Consider the following 22,135-nt stretch of genomic DNA (forward strand, 5'->3'; position numbering starts at 1 on the left):
TGATGATAAGTTTAATTTACTTAAAGTCCCCCTGTAGTCAATCTATTTATCCCTTAAAAGTCATCTTTGATCACCAAAATTACATATTTAAGCGTTTATTTCCTTGAAAAAATATTGTCATGCTTTAAAATATCTTGAATGTAACTCGTCACCCTTGCCTCATTTAGTATATGCGGTTCTGTGAATATGCAAATGAGGTCCGCCTCCACTCACTCAGCTCAGAGATCCACTCGTTGACGATCACACGTTGATCTGATTGGTTACAAGGTAGTTTGTGACATCAGAAACACCAGCGATTTCAAACCGCAGTTTTAAGGAGAAAATACTCAGCAATGGTGTCGACTTATGAACTTACACATGGTTTGTCTTAAAGCATATTAAAAACACCACATAGACATATAAACATTAAAAGCTTGATTTTCACCACAGGGGGACTTCAATTATAATGTGTATTATGTAGCGATGTTTTTAAACTTGTATTCAAGCTATAATAATGTATTTGTTATTCGTCTAAAATTGGGGATTAAAAACAAATTGGCTCGTTCTGCATGGAAAAGCGGTAAGGTTACTTTTTCCTTTATGGTTAGAGTTCCAAAGTCGATTATAACAAAATAAAAATTACAGCTTTATTTAGAAACAGAAGTAATTAAAAATGATATTTTTTATCTACAGCAAATTATAATGCTCGCGTTTCTTCATCCATTTGCAATATAACTAAACATGTTGCAAATGATAGAACACGTGTGGAAGAAGAGTGATATGCAAATGTTTGGCAAGTACCAAATATGAAAGTATTGTTATCGGACTCGTTCTGGTGAGGAGCCAATGAAATGCAAAATTAAAAATTGCATTAGAACCTAGAGCAGACGCATGCATGACAAAACGCATTACAATGAATCTAAAAAGCAATATTGACACAAGGTTTGCAGGAAAGGTCAGATGGCATTTAATATGCAGCACACTTCCCAAAATGAAGTCAAACACCTGCCAAACAGGAGCAGGCAGAACTTACAGCCAATCAGAATAGCCGTTGCCATGGTGGCCACCGTGTTTGGCGCATCGCTCAGGTTCAACATGTGTCCCGACATCTGGTTCAGGTCGTCCACCGCATATTTAAACATGAAGGGCACCATCACATTGGTTATCTGGAGGACAAGCAGAAAAAAGCAAAGGTTGATGTGAGCACACCAAATGTTGTTCTGTGTTCTGAGTGCACTGATGGGCAGAAGCTCAGCACTGCATTAACAGCAAGCTGTGTGTGTGTGTGTGTGTGTGTGTGTGTGTGTGTGTCATCCTGCAGACTTGCTTGATGCATCCACTAATGGAATTGAAATGGTTATTAAAGCTAATTAAAAGCTCCCAGAAAGCTGCTGGGTCGTGCCAATAAACAGCAGCACATTAGCCGGACGACATTTGCCTTGAATTAGGCCTCACTGTTGCTCACCCCTTTTTATTGTATATGACTCATTTCAGGTGAATGGCAAACATCTACGCCACACAATGATGAATCTCGAAGGCGAACGGCACGCAACCGGTCAAGTCCTGCTCGTACTTTACTCTGAAGATGATATTTTGTTTTGCATCATTTATTTTCTACCCCAATTCCTAAATGACTATAAGGCAAAAATACTGATATACAGTCAAACCAACAATTATTCAGACACCAGATATAATTTTTTATATTTTTTTTTACAAGTGGGTGCAGGACACTATAGTTCATTTATGTAAGTGAGGATAGCAAAATAAAGTAAACTGTGACACATTATACCCAAAAATTCTTCATACAGTGACTACCAGTAAACTTTATAAAAATTTGGGACCAAAAATTATTCAGACACTTTGACCTGACCATGTTTTGCTTGAATGTGTTTTTTCTTTAATTGCTAATGCGACCTTTTTACACCACAGACTGAACAAAATTAAGCATTGCTTGGTAATTGGTTGACCTAAATTGGTATTATCTAATTGTGTAGTTAAATTTAACAGCTGACATCTATTAAACCTAATTCATCTGTGAGACAGTCTAACAGAAGGATGGACAAAACCAGTGACATATCACCTCATTTGATAACTCTTTATATTATAGAGTTTTAATGTCATTTTATTAACATTTTCTAAACTATAGCGAATAAACTGTGATAATGTGAGAAATGGTGAAGCAATTAAACACTAGTAGGGCTGCTTTGTGTCTTGACAAAAGAAAATGAAGCAAATGCGAGACAACATAGCATTGACCCTATAGGACAGTTCAATCCCAAACCCAAACACTTTGGTGTGCCGTGGAAAGACGTCAGTAAAACGGCTTGTAAACAATGTCATGTAACATCACATTTACCTCAGAAAAAGCATATCCAGTGACCATAAACTCGTCAGTCAGCTAGACAAATTAACTCTAGAGAGGAGCATTTTGTTAAATATATGGACCATATTACATATTCATTATAATTTTAAATGTTCTTCAATATTTAATGCATGTTTGAATAAATCTGGCAAGTAATTTTAATTTTAATTTTTCTATCTGACTAACGAGTTTATGGTCACTGGATATGGTTTTTCTGAGGTAAATGTGACGTTACATGACATTGTTTACAAGCCGTTTTACTGACGTCTTTCCACGGTTGAAACAACAACAAGTTTGATAAGTTGTACTCTATCTTTTAACACACTTTCAGATGCTCATTCATGTTTATTTCACGCTGTAACTGGTGTTATTAAGGCGGAAGAGAAGATCATGTGCTTCTCTTGAGCTGAGCCAGAGCGATCTGAATTTCATAAGCAAATGGACGTAATTTGAAATCTGAGACTTTGTTTCATGTCAATAGTAACAAAGCACAAAGATTATATCGATTTATTGGATAGGATGCTACAATGTTCCATTCATACATCAACTGAAAACAGGATGACTAATCGATTCTTGGGATTTAAGAATCGATATCGGTTCATAAAATGAGAATCGATTAAAATCGAGAAATCGATATTTTTTACTCAGCCCTACTAAACATTCCTCATTTATCTGTAATATGCTAAATTGTTATTTATACAGTGATCCTGTCATTCAATGTAATGGATGATACTTTGGTGTCACAGAGAATTTGCATTACACTGAATGACAAAACTTCTACTTCTACTTCTACTTCTGCTTATATTGCAGGCCATCAACTGGCCACCCATATCAAACGGTGAGCTTGACCAGTGGAGTTAATCACAATTATGCACATCTACATATATTTTTTTTAATATATAAGTGTTTAGCCATTTCACTGAATGACATGCGTGTTTGTAAGTTAGGCTAGCAGAGCATGAAAAGGTGGATTTATTAAATATTTAAGAGCAATGAACTCACTTTTCTGCAGCACCACACGGCCTTCAGGGTGCCATTTGATGATGTCACAGACGTCAATGACTATCTGTCTGACTGATTATCTGACTATCTATCTTTTTTATTTGATTTCAGAAAGGCTTCTTGCTCCTGTCACACTGAATGATCTCTTACAAACTGCCTTTTCGGTTATTTAAATACTTTCAAAAAATAAGACGGCATAGTCCTTTCAATATTAACACAGCCAACACTTATTTGAAAATGCCAAGAAAACAAATATATTTTTTTAAATATGTTTATTTAAAGATGTAATGGTAAAATCAAAGTCTGGACTATTACGCTGAATAATTGCACACTTTGGAACATTATTACCCCCATATGTTGACATTATATTTTCACAAAAATTATTTGAAATATTAAAGTAGACACTTTACTTGCATTTAACATGTTTTTAAGCATGTAAAATTACTTTTGTAAATTGTATTTGATGCGGACACAAAAATGGTGATGTCTACCATTTAGTAGTGGTGCACGATATATCGGCCGCCGATATAATATCGTCCGATATGGTCATTTTTTTACACATCGGTATCGTTCCGATGTCAAAATATGGCCGATGTGAACAGGCCGATATTTGACGTGTGAAGTTGAAGATGAAGTTGACGATGCTGACTCGCGCATCTTAGCAGTAGTGAATGTGCCTGAGATAAATACACATTTCATACAGATGACATAAGCAGAGAACAGTCTGTTTTCTTTCGTTTTGAATTGTTCTGTTTAAAAATAGACATTTCAAGCTTTCTATATTATGTCTCCGGTCTGTGAGGCAAGTAGGTTTCGGTTAATTTATGAGACGCGCTCCAGGTTCACGTGCCGTCGCCTCCATGTCCTAATTAAATATTTTCTACTATATTTTGTTGTAAATTGCAATGGCAATTGGTTGATGAAACATTGATCAAAATTAAGATACAATTAATACAAAACGAAATTAAATTTAAATACAGGCTTTGTGCTTTCTGTTTGAGGTCTCTGTGAAAGTTTTAAATCAGTCTTCTAATGGCGCTTTCAGAGCGCTCACGTCCATAACGGAGAACTGTCCCATCCGTAACATTGTTAACGCAGTCCAGTGCGACTTATGTTTTTTTCCTCTTCATGACACATTTTTGACTGATCGTTTTTTGACTCGTAGATATTTGAATATATTGCTTGATATTTGATACCCGTTCGAATTAGATTTTTCTCAAAAGTGACAGCACGTGTGATTTGTGGATTACTGATAAGCGCGAGTCTGGAGTAACAGGCGTTTATTTATTCATTCTCAGTGTTGAGAAACGTATAGCCTTCATGTGTTACGTTATTGTGTTAATAATAACTAAAGTAGCCTACCTAATTATGTTACATATTTATTTTGTGTGAAAACTAGCGCGTTCGTTACTTATGGATTAAAAAGTAGGCTACCGTTGTATCAGTGCTGCGCGAGCTCTCTCTCTCACAAACACGGACGCGCGCACACACAGAGAGAGAAGATAATTGTAAAATGAAAAATTGACGGGCTAAGTTAAAATTTTGTTCTTGCTTGTTTTTTTCTGTCAAAATGTCAGAAAGCATTTTGTATTATCCATCCGTGTTTTTAAAATTCGTTAAATGACGGACGTTTTACTGTTAACACAGCCCATGTGTCGGATTCGTCTTAAAGCCTACTTGTTATTATTTTTAGAATAAGTGATTCGTTATGCTATTATTGGACTCCTGTCTATTCATTGTCAACTGTTTTCTATAAATATGTTTGTATTGGCTAACATTTCGCAAAGACAGCACGTCACAAATAGAAGCCCTTTTCCGTGTGGTTAATTTTTAGTATCATATTTGGATATTGGAATAATAAATTAAGTAGCCTATCTTAATTGTACATTGTTAATTGTTCCTGTTTTTTTTTGTTTTTTTACTGTTTTCTAAGGGTTTATTAATTTTAGACAAGTTGACCAGCACACATTATATGAAATGCAGTATAATGCATGTGTGTCGTATATGTGACATATTTTGCACACAGGTTAAGGTGCCCAATATCAGTCATTTCTAAAGTAAAAAAAAAAAAAGTTTTGGAAAATAGCTCTTTATTTGATAATCATTCAAATTTGTTTTCTATACAGAGATATCGACATCGGTAAATATCGGTATCGGCCATAACAACAATATTAATATCGGTTATCGGTATCGGCCACAATTTTCACATCGGTGCATCACTACCATTTAGCATAAAGGCTCATCTCCATTAAACTTCACTGAAGCGCTGGCGCGTCAAACACAGACCGCAACAGAATGGGAGCACAATAATTCTGACTCAAATGTACAGTTTGCTCAAATATTTTGCACTTCAAAACTGCCAGTTCCAGCAGTATTGACAGACTTTTTAATGTAGAGCCAGAGTTTGGTCAGTAAACAACTGTTTAATAAAAATAAATTTTGTTTCTAGCCCCTGCTGTACTGAAAGCAAGCCGAACCGTGACTTCAAAACTGTCAACCGTGATTTTAAGTGTGCCATTACACACCTAAGGCACAACATGTCAAAACAGCCTGAATGTTACATTTTTGTCACAAAACTAGAAGAGTGGTGGGATAAATGAACGCACCTTGGATCCAGCGAGCAGACCCACTGATATGGCCACTCGAGCACGGAGGTCGGGTCTGTCTTTGGGCCAAACATACATCAACATGGCTGAGAGAATCTTCGTTGAGTTCACTTCCTTCAGCTGGACACAAAAAAAAGAAAAGTAAAACATTTTTTAAAGGGTTTCCCAGTTTTAAAATCCTAAATCTAAAAAAAAAATTAACAATTTAATTAAAAAGTAAGAAAAATGTTGCAGAATTTGATCACCAAAATTACATTTAAAATTCTTCATGCCTTAAAATATCTTGAATGTAATTCGACACCCTTGCCTCATTTAGTAGGCATTTGAATTTGCACATGGTTTGTCTTAAAGCATATTAAAAACACCACATAGACATATAAACAACATTAAAAGCTGGATTTTAACCACAGGGGGACTTTAAAACATGCGTGTTCAGGCCAAAACAAAATGTATCTCAACATCCCAATCATTTTCTGTAATACTCTTGTACTCTTCTGTAATAACTTGCTGGTTGTATATGATAATGTGACGCTGTATCAACATCTGCAGGAGGGGGCAGCAGAGATCCACAAAGCTGATCAAGACTGCTCAGTTCAGTCCACTGGTGAAAAGATAACCAGCACATCTACACCACAAGAGAGCAACACGACGTGCCAACCCAGACTGTCCACATTACAATCAAAGCTCTCTGCAAGCACACTAATTCTAGTTTATCACATTTGTTAGAAGTGTAGATGAGGTTACTGTACGCAAAGAAAAGTATAAACCACAGACACCTGTGAATATGGTGAGTTTTGGTATGGGAACATGTAAATCCACTTAAAATAGGAAACATCTGAACTTTACCATATCCAAATGATCCAATCATACGCAAATGCACTCGATAGTTTGAAAGCTATAAGAGGAAGAGGCTCTGTTTGTTTTAGATGAAATAATTATTGACCATTTGCACTTCAACGTTCAAATAAATCTGCACTCAAATACTGGTCACGGAGTAATCAAATGAGGCTGTTACATAATCTGAACACTCTTAGCAACGAGGACTAGACAGATCTGAACCTGGTTTACCTTTTCCGTGTAAATTCAGTGCTTTAAGCTCACATTTTTCTGTTTTAAAGGGATACTCCACCGAAAAATGAAAATTCTGTCATCATATACTCACCCTCATGTTAATTCAAACCTGTATGAATTTCTTTCTTTTGCTGAACAGAAAGGAAGATATGAAGACTTCAGATGCAAAAGCCTCTAAGTGCCATCTGAAATTTCCTTCTAGAATGATCATTTTTATCAAGCTTGTATGTCTATGTTCAGTTATTTCACTTTTATGGCAATGAAAATGACCTATTAATTGTCATTAAAGTGAAAATACTGAACTTAAATATACGAGCTTTAAAAAAATGCTAATTTTAGAAGAAATTTTCAGATGGCACTTAGAGGCTTTTGCATCTGAAGTCTTCATATCTAGAAGAATGTCAGTAACCAGACAGTTTTAGATACCATTGACTTCCATAGTATATTTTTTTCCTACTATGGAAGTCAATGGTATCTAAAACTGTCTGGTTACTCACATTCTTCTAGATATCTTCCTTTCTGTTCAGCAGAAGAAAGAAATTCATACAGGTTTGAAACAACATGAGGGTGAGTATATGATGACAGAATTTTCATTTTTCGGTGAAGTATCCCTTTAAGGCTTAAAAAAATAAAAAACAAAAATATATAGAATTAATTTAAAATGTAACAATAATAGGACCCTATGTAATCAGTTTTATTTCCCCCGAAATTGTGTTTAAAATGCTCAGTTTTATGATTAAAAGGGGTCCTATAATAATCATCATTTACAGGTTTGTACTTTTGTTCAGATGATCTACCATAATAGGTTTAAAAAACTCATTATTTGTCATATAATTTACATTGTTGCAGCATCTGTTTTTCCCCTCGTGTCACTGTCAGTCTTTACATCGCTGCAGAACTAGGGTATGTGGATTAAGACACCTATTCATCGCCATGCACTGATTAATTCCACGTTGTAGCGAGAAAAAAACAAAACATTGTGACCAAATCATGTGCTGGTGCGACCAACTGAGAAAGTTGGTAGAACCAGTGCAACCAGTGGAAAAGTTAGTCTGGAGCCCTGATTGGTTGTTTTTAAATAAACACTGACAAAATATATACAAGTTTTAGGGCTGGACGATATGATGATATATATAACATTGAAATAAGTGATCACATGGATTTAGACCTACAAATATTATATTTATATAAAGCGTTCACAGGCAAAGTTGCTTTATGTATTTCCCCGGCGTCGAAACCAGGCACATATAAATGTCAGGAAACAGGATTCCTGGATGCATGTCAATATCCATGGATCACTGGATCTTTGGTAAGTTGTAAGGAACACTTATATCGAGTCCAACCTTTAGTTTAAACTGATAATCATTTGATTTACTCAGTCTCCCCTGTTAAACGCAGTCACACAGCAGCTCTTCTGCCACTCAGTCCGACTGAGGGACGTGATCCGGCGGGAAAGTGACGTCACACACAAACCCCTCTACCATACACACAAACCCTTACCACATTTTTGGGATCTGCACTGAGGCCTCCGCCTGCATTCCCGTGCCAGCACTGTCTCTCTGGAAGATGTAAATGCTGGAACACACCAACTCACATATTAACACTTTTCCCCCCAGCATTTTAGTTATTGAGATGAAACATGCATCGATTTCATGAAAAATCAAGCACAATGTCTTATATTAGCCACTATTTTAATAAAGACTTACTTTGACCGCTTCTAAGATCTGTCGGCTGCTCTGACCTCTGCTGTTGGCCCATGTTGATGACGCACTCCGCTGACTTGATAGCTGAAAGAAAGTGAAGAAATATGAGATATGAAAATACATGGGAATCAATAAGATTCCTTTCACACTGCATCTCTACTTCCCCTCATAAGCACATTTAGTTTCCCGCTTTGTATTATTCACTCACCATTCTCCTCAAGTAACTGTTCTGGATCCCAAAACAATCAATTTCTCTGAAAGTTGCAACTGTGTCATGCTTTGTGAAATATGACATAAAATATGATTTGTGCCATAAAAATATATAGATATTTAGCCTATTTATTAGTTGAATACCTGTCAGTTATCTATTGAAGGGCTGTACATTCTTCGGCTGAATCTACACACACAATTAACTGTTTACCGTAAGACATCTTGACTAAAGGGGTCATATGATGCTATTTTAAAAGTTCATTATTTTGTTCATTGGTTAATGGAATAGGTTTAAACATTATTTTTTAACATTCATTATTGCAGCTCCTCTATTAGTCTGTCAGAAACACGCCGATTTCCACAAAGCCACTCCTTCTGAAAAGCTCAGAGTGCTCTGATTGGCCAGCAGACCGAGTGCGCTGGATTGGCCAAACACCTCAGTTGCGTGTGGGAATCTGGGAAATGTAACGTCCCTTACCATAAACACTAGCTTCAGCTTCCAATCGATCGGAAACCAGTTTTGAGCAGAATATTTCGCAGTGGAAAGCCAAGCTTCTTCTTTTCCTTTCAATGACGGTTGGCAAACCCACTTGAAGGAGCATAATGCCCCCTACTGCACATGACAGATGACGCAAAATAAAGGATCGGGCTCAGGATAGCCGACACAGGTCAGTTTAAAAATGCTTTATCGGCCCCGATACCGATCCTTGAGATCTGCTCGGGACATCCCAGGTAAGTGGTCTGTGTTTATAGCTGGCGTTGTGCTGTCCCAGGTTCAGCTGTCCTCTGTAAAATGTGTTGTGCACGAGCAAACTATTGGGTTGTGCTGCTCAGGAACAGCTTTATAAATACTAAATAGCCTAAAGCTTAACCTCTGAAAGCAAAAGCGCAATTCGCATCCAAACATCATGACAACACTACAATTCACTGATAAACTTAATACATTTGGTTGTCACAGACACCTCACACTTTAGTGCCCAATCCTGCTCTCTACACCAGAGTTCAGTAAGTTACAGAGTAATTCTACAACTGAATTAATTGATGACAACCGCACTTACAAAAGTTCTATGTAGTTTGTATGGAGACGAACTTCTTGTTAATGGTGCATTTAAACACGCATCAGAGATGTGTCTCTCTTTGCTGTATATGTGCAAGAAAAACCACAGTGAGCGTGGCTGAATCTTTACTCGTACGCACATTGACACTTAAAAGACACTTTCTGGTAAATTCATGACTTACACAACGCAAGTACGACAATTTCATTTGCTCTTTATAGTGCACTGATATATAGAAAAAGGCCTTTTATTTCTAAATTATGTCAGATTTTGATGTAAAAATCATACTAACATTATAAGCGTACATAAAGAAAAATCTAAGTTTGTGACCCATAATTCAACCCTTGGCTTGTGCATCAATTCAAAAAAGTTACTCTGAGGTTCTTAGAGGACAAACATGTCTGTCTAAAAACTACCATAAAAACGTGAAGCTTCAGAGCACAGACTTAAGCTTTGTCTCGTTTTCAAGACGACCCATGGCCGGTTTTTGTTGAAGTGAAAAAAATGCAGTTTTAACGGGTTTCAATGGGGACATTTTTGTCCCAAGTGTAACTATTTTCTGTACCCAGTGTAAAATAGATTTATTAAAGGAAATGAGGGTGAAATAGTAAAATTCCAATTAAAAAATACACACTTGTGCCAGAATTTATACAGTTGGCATTAATTTAACACGGAAAAAATGCCCCAAAAAACTAAACTGAAAAAGCCTAAAATGTCCTTAAGGATGCAAAAGGGTTAAGATTGACCAGTTGACTAGTTGTTTAGACAACTCAACAACTAGTAAAAGTAATATATAAGCTAGTTCACACACTCCTACAGGCCCTAGTGTTGAATCACTCATATCGTGCAAACTTGGTTATTGCCCATTTACCAAAAAGTGCTTGTGACACTATCATTTCTATGTCTTGACCGTAAATCATACTGCAATGCAATCACAGATCTTTTGCACACCAAAAAAATACTATACGAGTGTTTTTGGTGTAAATGGAGTCTGTCACGTGACTCTGATATGAGCTGAAAAGAGGGCGGGATTCAGTCTTATCTAAGCACACATGTTGTTGTATGTGTTACTTATATATCATGTGACCTACAGGTTAAAGGAGTTAAGTCCAAACCAACAGCTAAAAGTTGAGTTAAAAACAACAAATTAATCTACAAACTAAAGTGAACTAGTCATGTGACATTACATATCAGAATACTGCAAGTGCCTCCATATTAGCTAGCAGAGATGAAGACATTTACACAACAGAATAGGGACAATTTCATTAGTCACGATGAACCACGTCAACTTCCTACTTAACAACAACTCACTGATCTATATAATGACATTATAATATCATTCCATATAGATCAGTGCAACAACTACACAAACAGCACAGCACAGAGGTGTATGGTCAATACTTCTGCTGTATGTGACACTATATAGTGTAAGGCGGTGTTTGTAAAGTTTGAGGACTGCCCTTGTGTGCTGGTGTCCTGAAGTGTGTGTGTGTGTGTGTGTGTGTGTGTGTGTGACAGAGGTGAATGTACCTGATAAGTGCTCCGCTGTTTCCGATGGCTCGTCGCTCGGTGGTCGTGACAGATCCACGCGTGAACAGATCGACTCTGCTGAAGCAACAGGGATAATTTACGCCTTTGAATGTGAAATCCACATTTCAGCGGGACCAACAGCGGCGCCATGCTGAACCGAGGGGCTGAGGCGACGTCATGCGTGACGTCATTTCCGCTCAGCCGCGTCCTGTAGCCACTAGAAACACGACCGTGGGTTTCGTAGGAAATAAGGAAGACAAAAACCGAAACATTATATTAATACTTTTATTTAGCAAAGGCGCGTTTAATTTATAAAAAATAAAACCGGTAAAGACATTTATTAAATTAATAAATATTACAAAAAAGTTATTTTTATAATACATGTTGTTCTTTCTAATAATCAAAGAATCCTGGAAAAAAATCACAGTTTCCACAAAAATATTAAGCAGCGCAACTGTGTTTAATATTAATAATAATAAGAAATGGTTCTTTAGCATTAGATTAGCATATTATAATGACTGGATCTGGAGTAATGATGCTAACATTTTAGCTTTACATCACAGGAATAAACTACGTTTTAAAATGTATATCACTGTTTTTACTCTATTTTTGATCAAATAAATGCAGCTTTGGCGAGATTAAGAGACAACTTTCAAAAACATTAAAAAACCGTAAAGTGTCCAAACTTGACGGTACTGTAGGCTATATGTATTATTTGTACAGTTTTTACGTCCATAAACAATCAAAAAATACAAATATCTGAAAAAATCTTGAAATCGGACTTTTACAGACCTTTTCTTATAATTATGTCCAATAATATCAAGAATTACATTTTGGGATTTCAAAGAGATTTCAGGAATCATAGAACAGAAAATATCCAAAACCTTTATTTTTAGAAGGTTAAAATAAACCCCGCTCCGCGTCGTGCCTACAACGCCCCAACACGCTCCGCGCCGCTTATCCTACATCCTACATCCTACAATCAGTGTTCGTATTTTGTTCAATTACACCACGACCTGATTATTTATTGATTGGCCCAATTTTCCTTACTTAGTAGGCTACTTGTTTATTTATACAGAACAAAACATTTCTCCACATAATCAAGGTATGCAATATCATAATATAAATAACATAAAGCTAATGCTGGAGTAAGATTTTTATCTCTGTCACTGATTAAATTTAATCAATAAATTCCACTAAAAATCAATGAAATCATTATCACCAAAAAATTAATAAATCTTCTTAATGAGGTTCATTATGTGGTATGAATGAATTTACGCTGTGATTACAATAGCATCAGTATTTTATTAGATTAATACATTTATTAATAGCCTCCTTTTAATATAACATTTTGAATAAATAAAATGATGGAAAATATATTATGTTTAAAATAGGAAACTAAAACCGACAGTAGGTGGAAGCAGATCACTGTAGGTAATCTATTAAAAAGGGGTCCTAATATGCCCTTTGGAATATGGAAACCCAACATTGTGTGTGAGTGTGTGTAATTGTGTGAGAGTGTGTAATAGTGTAATTGTGTGTGTGTGTGTGTGTGTGTGTGTGTGTGTGTGTGTGTGTGTGTGTGTGTGTGTGTGTGTGTGTGTGTGTGTGTGTGTGTGTGTGTGTGTGTGTGTGTTTCTGTAAACGTTTTTTTGTTTTTTGTTAATACTTTTTTTATATACTTTTTCTTTTTGGGGTGTACTAGAATACGTTTTCATGCATGGTTGTTCAAAATACGGGTTGGAGTTGTTTTCGATGAAGAAATGTGTTGTGATTGGTTAGCTGGACTAGTGTGTTGTGATTGGTTAGCTGGCTAATATTAACAAACAAAAGGAATGTGCTGAAAATATTTTACAGGAAGTTTCAGAGTGGTGTTTTTATTTTTTTTTATTTTTTTTTACATTACACACTAACTAAAGTTAAAAAAGTGAAATCATAATCAAGGACCCCTTTAAATATTGAGTCTATTGAATCATTCAATTTGTTCAAACGGTATGATTCATTCAGGAACGAAGAATCGAATTGAATCATTTACTCAACCGATTCGTTCAAAACGCTGAATCAGTGTTGCTCGGAGACGCGGAGCGGTTCTGCTGTGGATTTGTTTGGAAAACAATTTTCGTTGGCGAAATAGAGCAATGACAGAAAATGTAAGTTACTTTATATTAACCTATTGTTTATTGAACTGTTGCATAAAGTCAGCATCATTTGCCATAGTGCTGATTCGGGAAAAACAAACTCCCTAAATAAAAGTCCCCGCTAAACACGGGAACCCAAAAATTGGTAACCCCGTGTATGTGTATGTTAAAGTGTGAGTGTGTGAGTGTGTGTGTGTGTACTGGTAAACCCTACGTTATGAGGACAAAATGTCCTCACAAAGATGGCAATATCCCAAATCCTTGTCCTTATGGGGACATTTTAGTCTACATTATAAATCATACTAAATTATGTTTTTTGTTTTGTTTTTTTATGTACAAAATGCTGAAAGTTTTCTGTGATGGGTAGGTTTAGGGTTAGTGGGGAATACAGTTTATATAGTATAGAAATCATTATGTCTATAAAATATGGAAACCCAACATTGTGTGTGAGTGTGTAATTGTGTGTGTGTGTGTGTGTGTGTGTGTGTTTCTGTAAAGGTTTTTTTTTTTTTTTTTTTTTTTAAATACTCAAGTTTTCCCTCGTTATTATAATTATTGTAAATGTCACTGTTCTGAGCACGGAAGCTGTATGGGTTGGGATGCCAATTTTTCTTTGTTGTGAACATTACTTTTTCTATTGTTTTTGGCTAGTAAGGGAGTCAGTTTAGTATCTGTATTTTGTTTAAACGTTTTTCTTTGATAGGATAATACGTTTTTTTCTAAAACAAAGGTAGAGTCAATTTTGTTTGTTATTTTGGCTTTGACCCAACCCTGAAATTAATTTGCTTCTTTTTGATGTCTTGTGCTGACCTTTACCAATTTGAACAACTTGTTTCAAAAATAATAAAAAGAAAGAAACAAGAAGTCAGGTGTTACGAAGTTATTTATGTTATTCTCCTGGACCCTAGACCTGGGATGTAACAATGTACTTTCAAGATAAAGGTGTGTTGAAGACAGATTTGACTTCCAAAGAAACAGAACTAGAGGCTTCGCTACTCGCAAAGCCTGTAAAAATGAGACTGTTTATGAACTGTATATTTGAAATAGGGATGCACTGGTTGGTATGAAAGTTTGGCCGATATGGATAACCACAATTCTTTATGTTTGAAAGCCGACATGAAGGCAGATAAATCTAAATCCAAATTTTGCTGTAATTTTTGAGAGCCTGATTACAAAAACAAAAGTCTCATTATTAAAAGCCAGGTGTTACGAACTGCTCCGAGACATGAAGGTTGAGATCCAAATGCAGCTTTAATTAAGGGGCAATCCAGACACGTAATCCAATATACAGGCAATAGGTCAAAACACAGGTAGGCCGTCCAAACAAACAAACAAACAAAACAGGCAGGGGTCAGAGGCAAAAGAGTAATCCACGGAACAGGCAAAAAAAATCCAAAAACCAAGAGACATGAAACCAGGGAAAACGCTCGGAAATGCAGTGCAACAACATCACCTTCACAGTGAGTGAATGAGTGAACATGGTATAAATAGGCTGAGACTAACAGGGTAATGAGACACAGGTGAATGCAATCAGTGATGATGAGTCCGGGCAGTGAGTTATGGGAAATGTAGTTTGTGAGGGAGTGATAATAGTCTGGTGTGGAGTGCCCTCTGGTGGCTCTCAAGGGCACTCCAGCTGATGACCGTTACATAGCCCCCCCTCAAAGGAGCGGCTTCCAGACGCTCTAAAATTGTCCAGGAGGGAGGTGGAGCGAAGGCGGACCCGGGGGCGGGATGGAGGGCCAGACCTGTGGAGCGGAAGAGGACCTGGAGACTGCGGCAAGACGGGAGGCCAGGGCGGAGCAGGCAGTGCAGGCGACCCGGGCGGAGCAGGCAGTGCAGGCGAACCCATGCGGAGCAGGCAGTGCAGGCGAACCCGGGCGGAGCAGGCAGTGCAGGCGACCCGGGCGGAGAAGGCAGTGCAGGCGACCAGGGCGGAGAAGGCAGTGCAGGCGACCAGGGCGGAGAAGGCAGTGCAGGCGACCATGGCGGAGAAGGCAGTGCAGGCGACCATGGCGGAGAAGGCAGTGCAGGCGACCCGGGCGGAGAAGGCAGTGCAGGCGACCCGGGCGGAGAAGGCAGTGCAGGCGACCCGGGCGAAAAAGGCAGTGCAGGCGACCCTGGCGGAGCAGGCAGTGCAGGCGACCTGGGCAAGAGCAGGCAGTGCAGGCGATCCTTGCGGAGCAGGCAGTGCAGGCGACCTGGGCGAAAAAGGCAGTGCAGGCGACTAGGGCGGAGCAGGCAGTGCAGGCGACCAGGGCGGAGCAGGCAGTGCAGGCGACCAGGGCGGAGCAGGCAGTGCAGGCGACCAGGGCGGAGCAGGCAGTGCAGGCGACCTGGGCAAGAGCAGGCAGTGCAGGCGACCCTGGCGGAGCAGGCAGTGCAGGCAACCCTGGCGGAGCAGGCAGTGCAGGCGACCAGGGCGAAAAAGGCAGTGCAGGCGACCAGGGCGGAGAAGGCAGTGCAGGCGACCAGGGCGGAGAAGGCAGTGCAGGGACCAGGGCGGAGCAGGCAGTGCAGGCGACCAGGGCGAAAAAGGCAGTGCAGGCGACCAGGGCGGAGCAGGCAGTGCAGGCGACCTGGGCAAGAGCAGGCAGTGCAGGCGACCCTGGCGGAGCAGGCAGTGCAGGCGACCCTGGCGGAGCAGGCAGTGCAGGCGACCCTGGCGGAGCAGGCAGTGCAGGCGACCAGGGCGAAAAAGGCAGTGCAGGCGACCAGGGCGGAGAAGGCAGTGCAGGCGACCAGGGCGGAGAAGGCAGTGCAGGCGACCAGGGCGGAGCAGGCAGTGCAGGCGACCAGGGCGAAAAAGGCAGTGCAGGCGACCAGGGCGGAGAAGGCAGTGCAGGCGACCCGGGCGGAGAAGGCAGTGCAGGCGACCCGGGCGGAGAAGGCAGTGCAGGCGACCCGGGCGAAAAAGGCAGTGCAGGCGACCCTGGCGGAGCAGGCAGTGCAGGTGACCTGGGCAAGAGCAGGCAGTGCAGGCGACCCTGGCGGAGCAGGCAGTGCAGGCGACCAGGGCGGAGAAGGCAGTGCAGGCGACCAGGGAGGAACACAAAAACGACAAAGTAAACAAATGTTTTAAACTGATTCAAGTGTTATAAAGAACAATAGGTAACACTTTACAATAAGGTAAAGTCAGTTAATGCATTAACCAACATTAACAATGAGCAAAAGCTACATTTGTTACCATAGTTATTCTTTGTTAACATTAGTTAAAAAAAATACAACTGATCATTGTTAGTTCATGTTAGCTCAGGTCCATTAAATCCTTCTGAATTTAATAATGTGTTATTAAATGTTGAAATGAACATTAACCAAGATTAATAACTGCTTTAGGAGTATTGTCCATTGTCAGTTTATGTTAACTATAGTGAATTAACTAATAAAGCCTTATTGTAAAGTGTTACCTGTTACAGAATGCAGATCCAGACACAAAGAAATACATTGAAATGTGAGCTTTATTAACAGCACTGAGCAGAATGGAGAATACGGATGAGTATGCAGTTCAAATAGACTTTGAAGAATGAGTAAAGCTTAGTAATGAAGACCTTCCTTGTTTTACAGGTGCAGGAGATCATGGATAGCTGGACAGATGGCTGGATGGACGCACACACCTCTTCGTGTTTGGTGAGTATGCAGGATGATGACAGGAGAGGAATACACTGGAGTACCAACGCTGGAAACAGGTAAGCAGTTCATAGAAACAAGACCAGACAATGATGTGAGACGAGGTGTGTGCTTTTGTAGCTGGCTTGATGATGGTGCAGATGAGGTGCAGGTGTGAGTGTTCAGTACTCTGGTGAAGGTGTGCTGTGTGAATGGCTGATGTGACAGCCTGGCAGATCCGTGACATTACCCAACAATAATAAAGAATCAGAACATTTGCAATCAATGTGTAGGGCAGGGGTTCTCAACTCTGGTCCTCGAGGGCTATTTTCCTGCAGAGTTTAGCAGCAACCTGGATCAAACTCACCTGCTTATTGATCTTATGGGGACATTTTTTTGGTCCCCACAAGGAAAACAGCTTGTAAATCATACTAAAGGTGTGTTGTTGTTGTTGTTTTTGTTTGTTTTTAAACGTAAAAATGCAGAACATTTTCTGTAATGGGAGGTTTCTCCGTTTGCGTGTAAACGAAGGGCGCAAACGAAGGGAAATGTCTCCGTTTTTCAAAATAACCATGTCCGCCAAGGCAACACTTTGCATGTCTTGTGTGGACACCCCTCATGGGTGAGCAGTTGCTCATTATCATTTAAAGAGACATGCGCTGAAACGGGTCGCTGTGAACAGAGCTGTTTTGGAGGAGGTAAAAATGGTGTTGTTTTACACACCCATTGAGGAATTTTAACCAAAGTATACGTTACACACTTTACATGAAGACCCTAAAGAATCATACCAACTTGTGGAAAATGGGCATCCGATGACCCCTCTAAGAGAGCAAACATACATCTGCATTGCCCTTCATTCATGCTATTTGACATCTTTCCTACTTTATCTCTGTCATATTACTTTCTATATCAGTCTTTTTTTCTTTACATTATTTTTCTCAAATTTTACTGTATGTTTTCTGCTGTGTTGTACAAATATGTCTCAATTTGAAGGTGTTTAACGTCACGGGATGACGTTGTGAAGCAGTAATTTTCCATTGTCTTCATGAACACTTGTTGAATTTGTGCTGGTCAGATGAAGTCCGACTGAGCATTGAGAAGTAATTAAGATTATTCTACAAACACTTTTAGTGTCCTGGTCCTTCTCCTTCTCCTGTCCCGGTCTTTTGGGCTGAGCGAAGTTTTAACAAAGTGTTGACTGTTTGTTTTGAACATCAGGAGTGAGAGAGAGCTTCAGCACAACCAGATCTAGTCTAGTTTTCCTGCAGATTAAAGTCTGACATTTCTGACATTAAACATCATGATCTTTAATGTAGTTGAGTATGGTAAGTATGCTTATAGCAAAGGGTTTTTGTACATTTTAATGTAAAAGACAGTTTATACTTAATTGGTTTTCAGTCTTTATTCAGGAAATTTGTCAGTAAATATAGATTTTGTAACTGACTAAATAGACTCTTTAGACTGGATGTCGCTTTAAGTCTATAATGGTGTCTTGATAACAGTTCTACAGAGGTGAAGTGAACTGTACATTTTCATTTTTTAAGATGACATTTTTTTAAGCTAGATTTTGCATGAAGAGAGTTTGTATCTTAACAAATCGGTAGTGTTTAAGCACATTTCAATTGAGTACATTTTAATTGTGTATTTGTATTTCAACATGCGTATGTCAAGCATCTGTTGATTGAACTATTCCATACTGAGAAAAAAAAACGTAATGTTTTTTTTTTTTTTTTGTGCTTTAAATGCAAATAATTGTATGTATCTTTTGGCAGTTAAGTATTTTATGTTAGCAGTGTCAGTATAAAATTGCTTAGTAACTAATTCCACAACTATTCCTATTATCATATAACATGTAACAAATAAAATGATAAACAATAAACTGTTTTTTGTCATTTGTAATTGACAGAATCTTCACACTAGATTTCTAAATGTTGGACTAAATAAAACTTCTCAGTTGAATGAACTATGAAACTAGTTGAGCAAACATATTTTAAAATTGAAGTCAATGGGCCAACTTTTATATATTTTATATTAATATTTTATATTAACTACTAACAAATTATCTTTTTATTTGTGCATAATTTGACAAAAACAGCAGAATAAAAATATTTTATATGTGAAATGTACCCGGTTTTTATGTATACTGTTCACCTCATTTCATTTTGTTGTCTCTTTGGTAACTGGAAACAATAACTTTTGAAGAAATCATTTTCGCTTGATAAATATGCTATTCAAATGTTATGTTTTTTTTCTTTTTTTTCGGTTTATCATAGTTTTACAATGAATTTTCATAGTTTTAGATTGAAAGTCTAGAGCTGGCAGGGTAAATCAAAATCTATATATAAAAGTAAATTAAAACATTCACACGTGATAAAAAAAAAGAAAAGGTTCATGTAATTGTTTGAATCAACAACTAGAACATTTAAATAACAATTTCCATCCTCAGGATTTCTGGCGCGGCCTTTGTGACGCCATAAGCACTCAGTCAAGAGTTCGGTGAGTGAATGCAGTGTCGAGAAGTGAATCTGCTGCATCGCGCGACATCAGAGGTAGGAACAACTATATTTACATTATTTCGCCATTAGATGGCGGCAAAGACGGTCTTTATGAGACAGTCTGTCAGAGGCAGATGACTAGCGTGTCAGGGCCTATTTTTTACAGTCTATGGTCAGGGCACGGGAAAACCCCTTAACTGTTAAAAGTTCAAGATATCGCAGCGGACATTCAAACTGATTTTTATTAGGAATATATGACTATATCTACTGTAAATGCAGGTACTCTCGCTTAATCTCTCACAATACTCTACTCTATAAGCTTCAATGAACAATATCAGTGAGAATATTACGTTATGTTTACGTTGCTAAGATGGTTGCTAGGGGTGTTGTAGTGAAACATTGAACCATTGAAGCGATCATTGCCGTGTTTTATCGTGGAAAAAACCCACTAACGTTAATCAGAACCAAGGACTGGAACTACCCGTTTTGTATAGATAAATATACTGCAGATAATGGCTTTATTGGTCAATTGTGTTGTTTAGCATTTATAATTGCAGGATGTTTTTGACTTACATTTTCGTCTTGATAATTTCTCTTGTTTTAATAATTGTTTTTATTTGCTTTGGTAACTTACTATTTTCACAATTTTCTAAACTCGTAGCTCAAAAATCCAAACTGATAACACTAGTAACCCAGCTAACGTTAGTCATTCTTTCAAAACCTGATCCCATGCTTTCATTACAGTTATGCACATTTTCAGTCGACATTATCATTGTTTCAAAACACAAAATGATATTATACAGAGAAACCCTACAGGACTGGAACAACTTGAGGGTGAGTAAATGACAGGATTTTCATGTTTTGGTGAACTAGCCTATCCCTTTAACAGCCGTTAATTTAATAGCAAACAGTGCAATATTCATGTTTTAAATCACCCTCTTTACTGAAATAAGTAACACAGGCTACATGTGCCACTTTAGAAAATACATTTACATTACCTAAATTACGTAACAAAATCCATAATATGTATCTATCATGTGTGTTATCGAAAGATGTGATGACGTTATGAAACTGCCATGAAGTTTTGTGCTAGGACAGTTTGCTGCCAATACAGTAAATGTTCTCACTGTGCCATATGACTGAATCTGTATTGTAGTTGACCTTTATAAGGGTGAGTTACAGTAATGTCTCTACCATGGTAATCTGTTTACGGTATCACATGGCATACTGTAATGTAAAATGCTGTGTTTGCTGACATCTGTCTCCCTTCTTCTGATGCATCTCTGATCAATCTGATGTTATACACATCATTCATTGACTGTTTCTGTCCCTAGTCTATCCTGCTCTGTTCACAAATTGCTAATCTCTCTGTCACACACACACACACACACACACACACACACACACACACACACACACACACACACACACACACACACACACACACACACACACACACACACACACGGCTCAGGAAGAGACGTATACATACATACACACACACACACACACGGCTCAGGAAGAGACATAAATACATGCATACATACACACATGGCTCAGGAAGAGACATACACACACACACACGGCTCAGAAAGAGACATAAATATATGCATACATACACACATACACACACATGGCTCAGGAAGAGACATACACACACACACGGAAGAGACACACATACACACACACACACATGGCTCAGGAATATACATACACACGTGTGTGTGTGTGTGTGTGTGTGTGTGTGTGTGTGTGTGTGTGTGTGTGTGTGTGTGTGTGTGTGTGTGTGTGTGTGTGTGTGTGTGTGAGAGAGAGAGAGTATGTGTGTGTACTTTCAAGATAAAGGTGTGTTAAAGACACATTTGACTTCCAAAGAAACAGAACTAGAGGCTTCGTTACTCACAAAACCTGTAAAAATGAGACTGTTTATGAACTGTACATTTGAAATAGGGATGCACTGAGATGAAAGTTTGGCCGATATGAATAACCGACAATTCTTTATGTTTGAAAGCCGACATGAAGGCAGATAAATCTAAATCCAAATTTTGATGTAATTTTTGAGAGCCTGATTACAAAAACAAAAGTCTCATTATTAAAAGCCAGGTCCCAAACATACAATTATAATGTTTCCATTATAATTGTATGTAGCCTATATGTCAGACTTGCTCTGCACATGTTGCACTTTACTGTATTTTCCTTTTTTGAAGTGATTAAAAATCATATTTCAAGCAATTCAAAAACATGGTGAACAGTGCGCATCTTAAGTGTCTCAGCTGAGGGGGATTATCCATTATTTATCGGCTTTAATATATCAGCCAAATTTTCTTTTCGGGCCGATAACGATAACTTTAAAAATTAACATATATTGGCCGATACCG

General features: G+C 38.3%; 1 protein-coding gene across 1 annotated transcript in view; it reads right to left on the reverse strand.

The window, feature by feature from the left end:
- The window catches only part of abcb7 (ATP-binding cassette, sub-family B (MDR/TAP), member 7), a 39,583-nt gene extending 27,881 nt beyond the window's left edge, over positions 1–11,702 (reverse strand). The window contains exons 1-5 of the mRNA XM_082178322.1: positions 11,519–11,702; positions 8,727–8,807; positions 8,521–8,595; positions 5,950–6,069; positions 1,013–1,145 (exon numbers count right to left, since the gene is read on the reverse strand). Of these exons, the coding sequence (XP_082034448.1) occupies positions 1,013–1,145; positions 5,950–6,069; positions 8,521–8,595; positions 8,727–8,807; positions 11,519–11,668 (559 nt within the window). The 5' untranslated portion in view covers positions 11,669–11,702. The remainder of the gene's footprint in view (positions 1–1,012; positions 1,146–5,949; positions 6,070–8,520; positions 8,596–8,726; positions 8,808–11,518) is intronic.
- Positions 11,703–22,135: the final 10,433 nt, after the last annotated feature.

The sequence above is a fragment of the Leuciscus leuciscus genome (genome assembly GCF_965113295.1).
Source record: "Leuciscus leuciscus genome assembly, chromosome: 8".
NCBI lineage: Eukaryota > Metazoa > Chordata > Actinopteri > Cypriniformes > Leuciscidae > Leuciscus > Leuciscus leuciscus.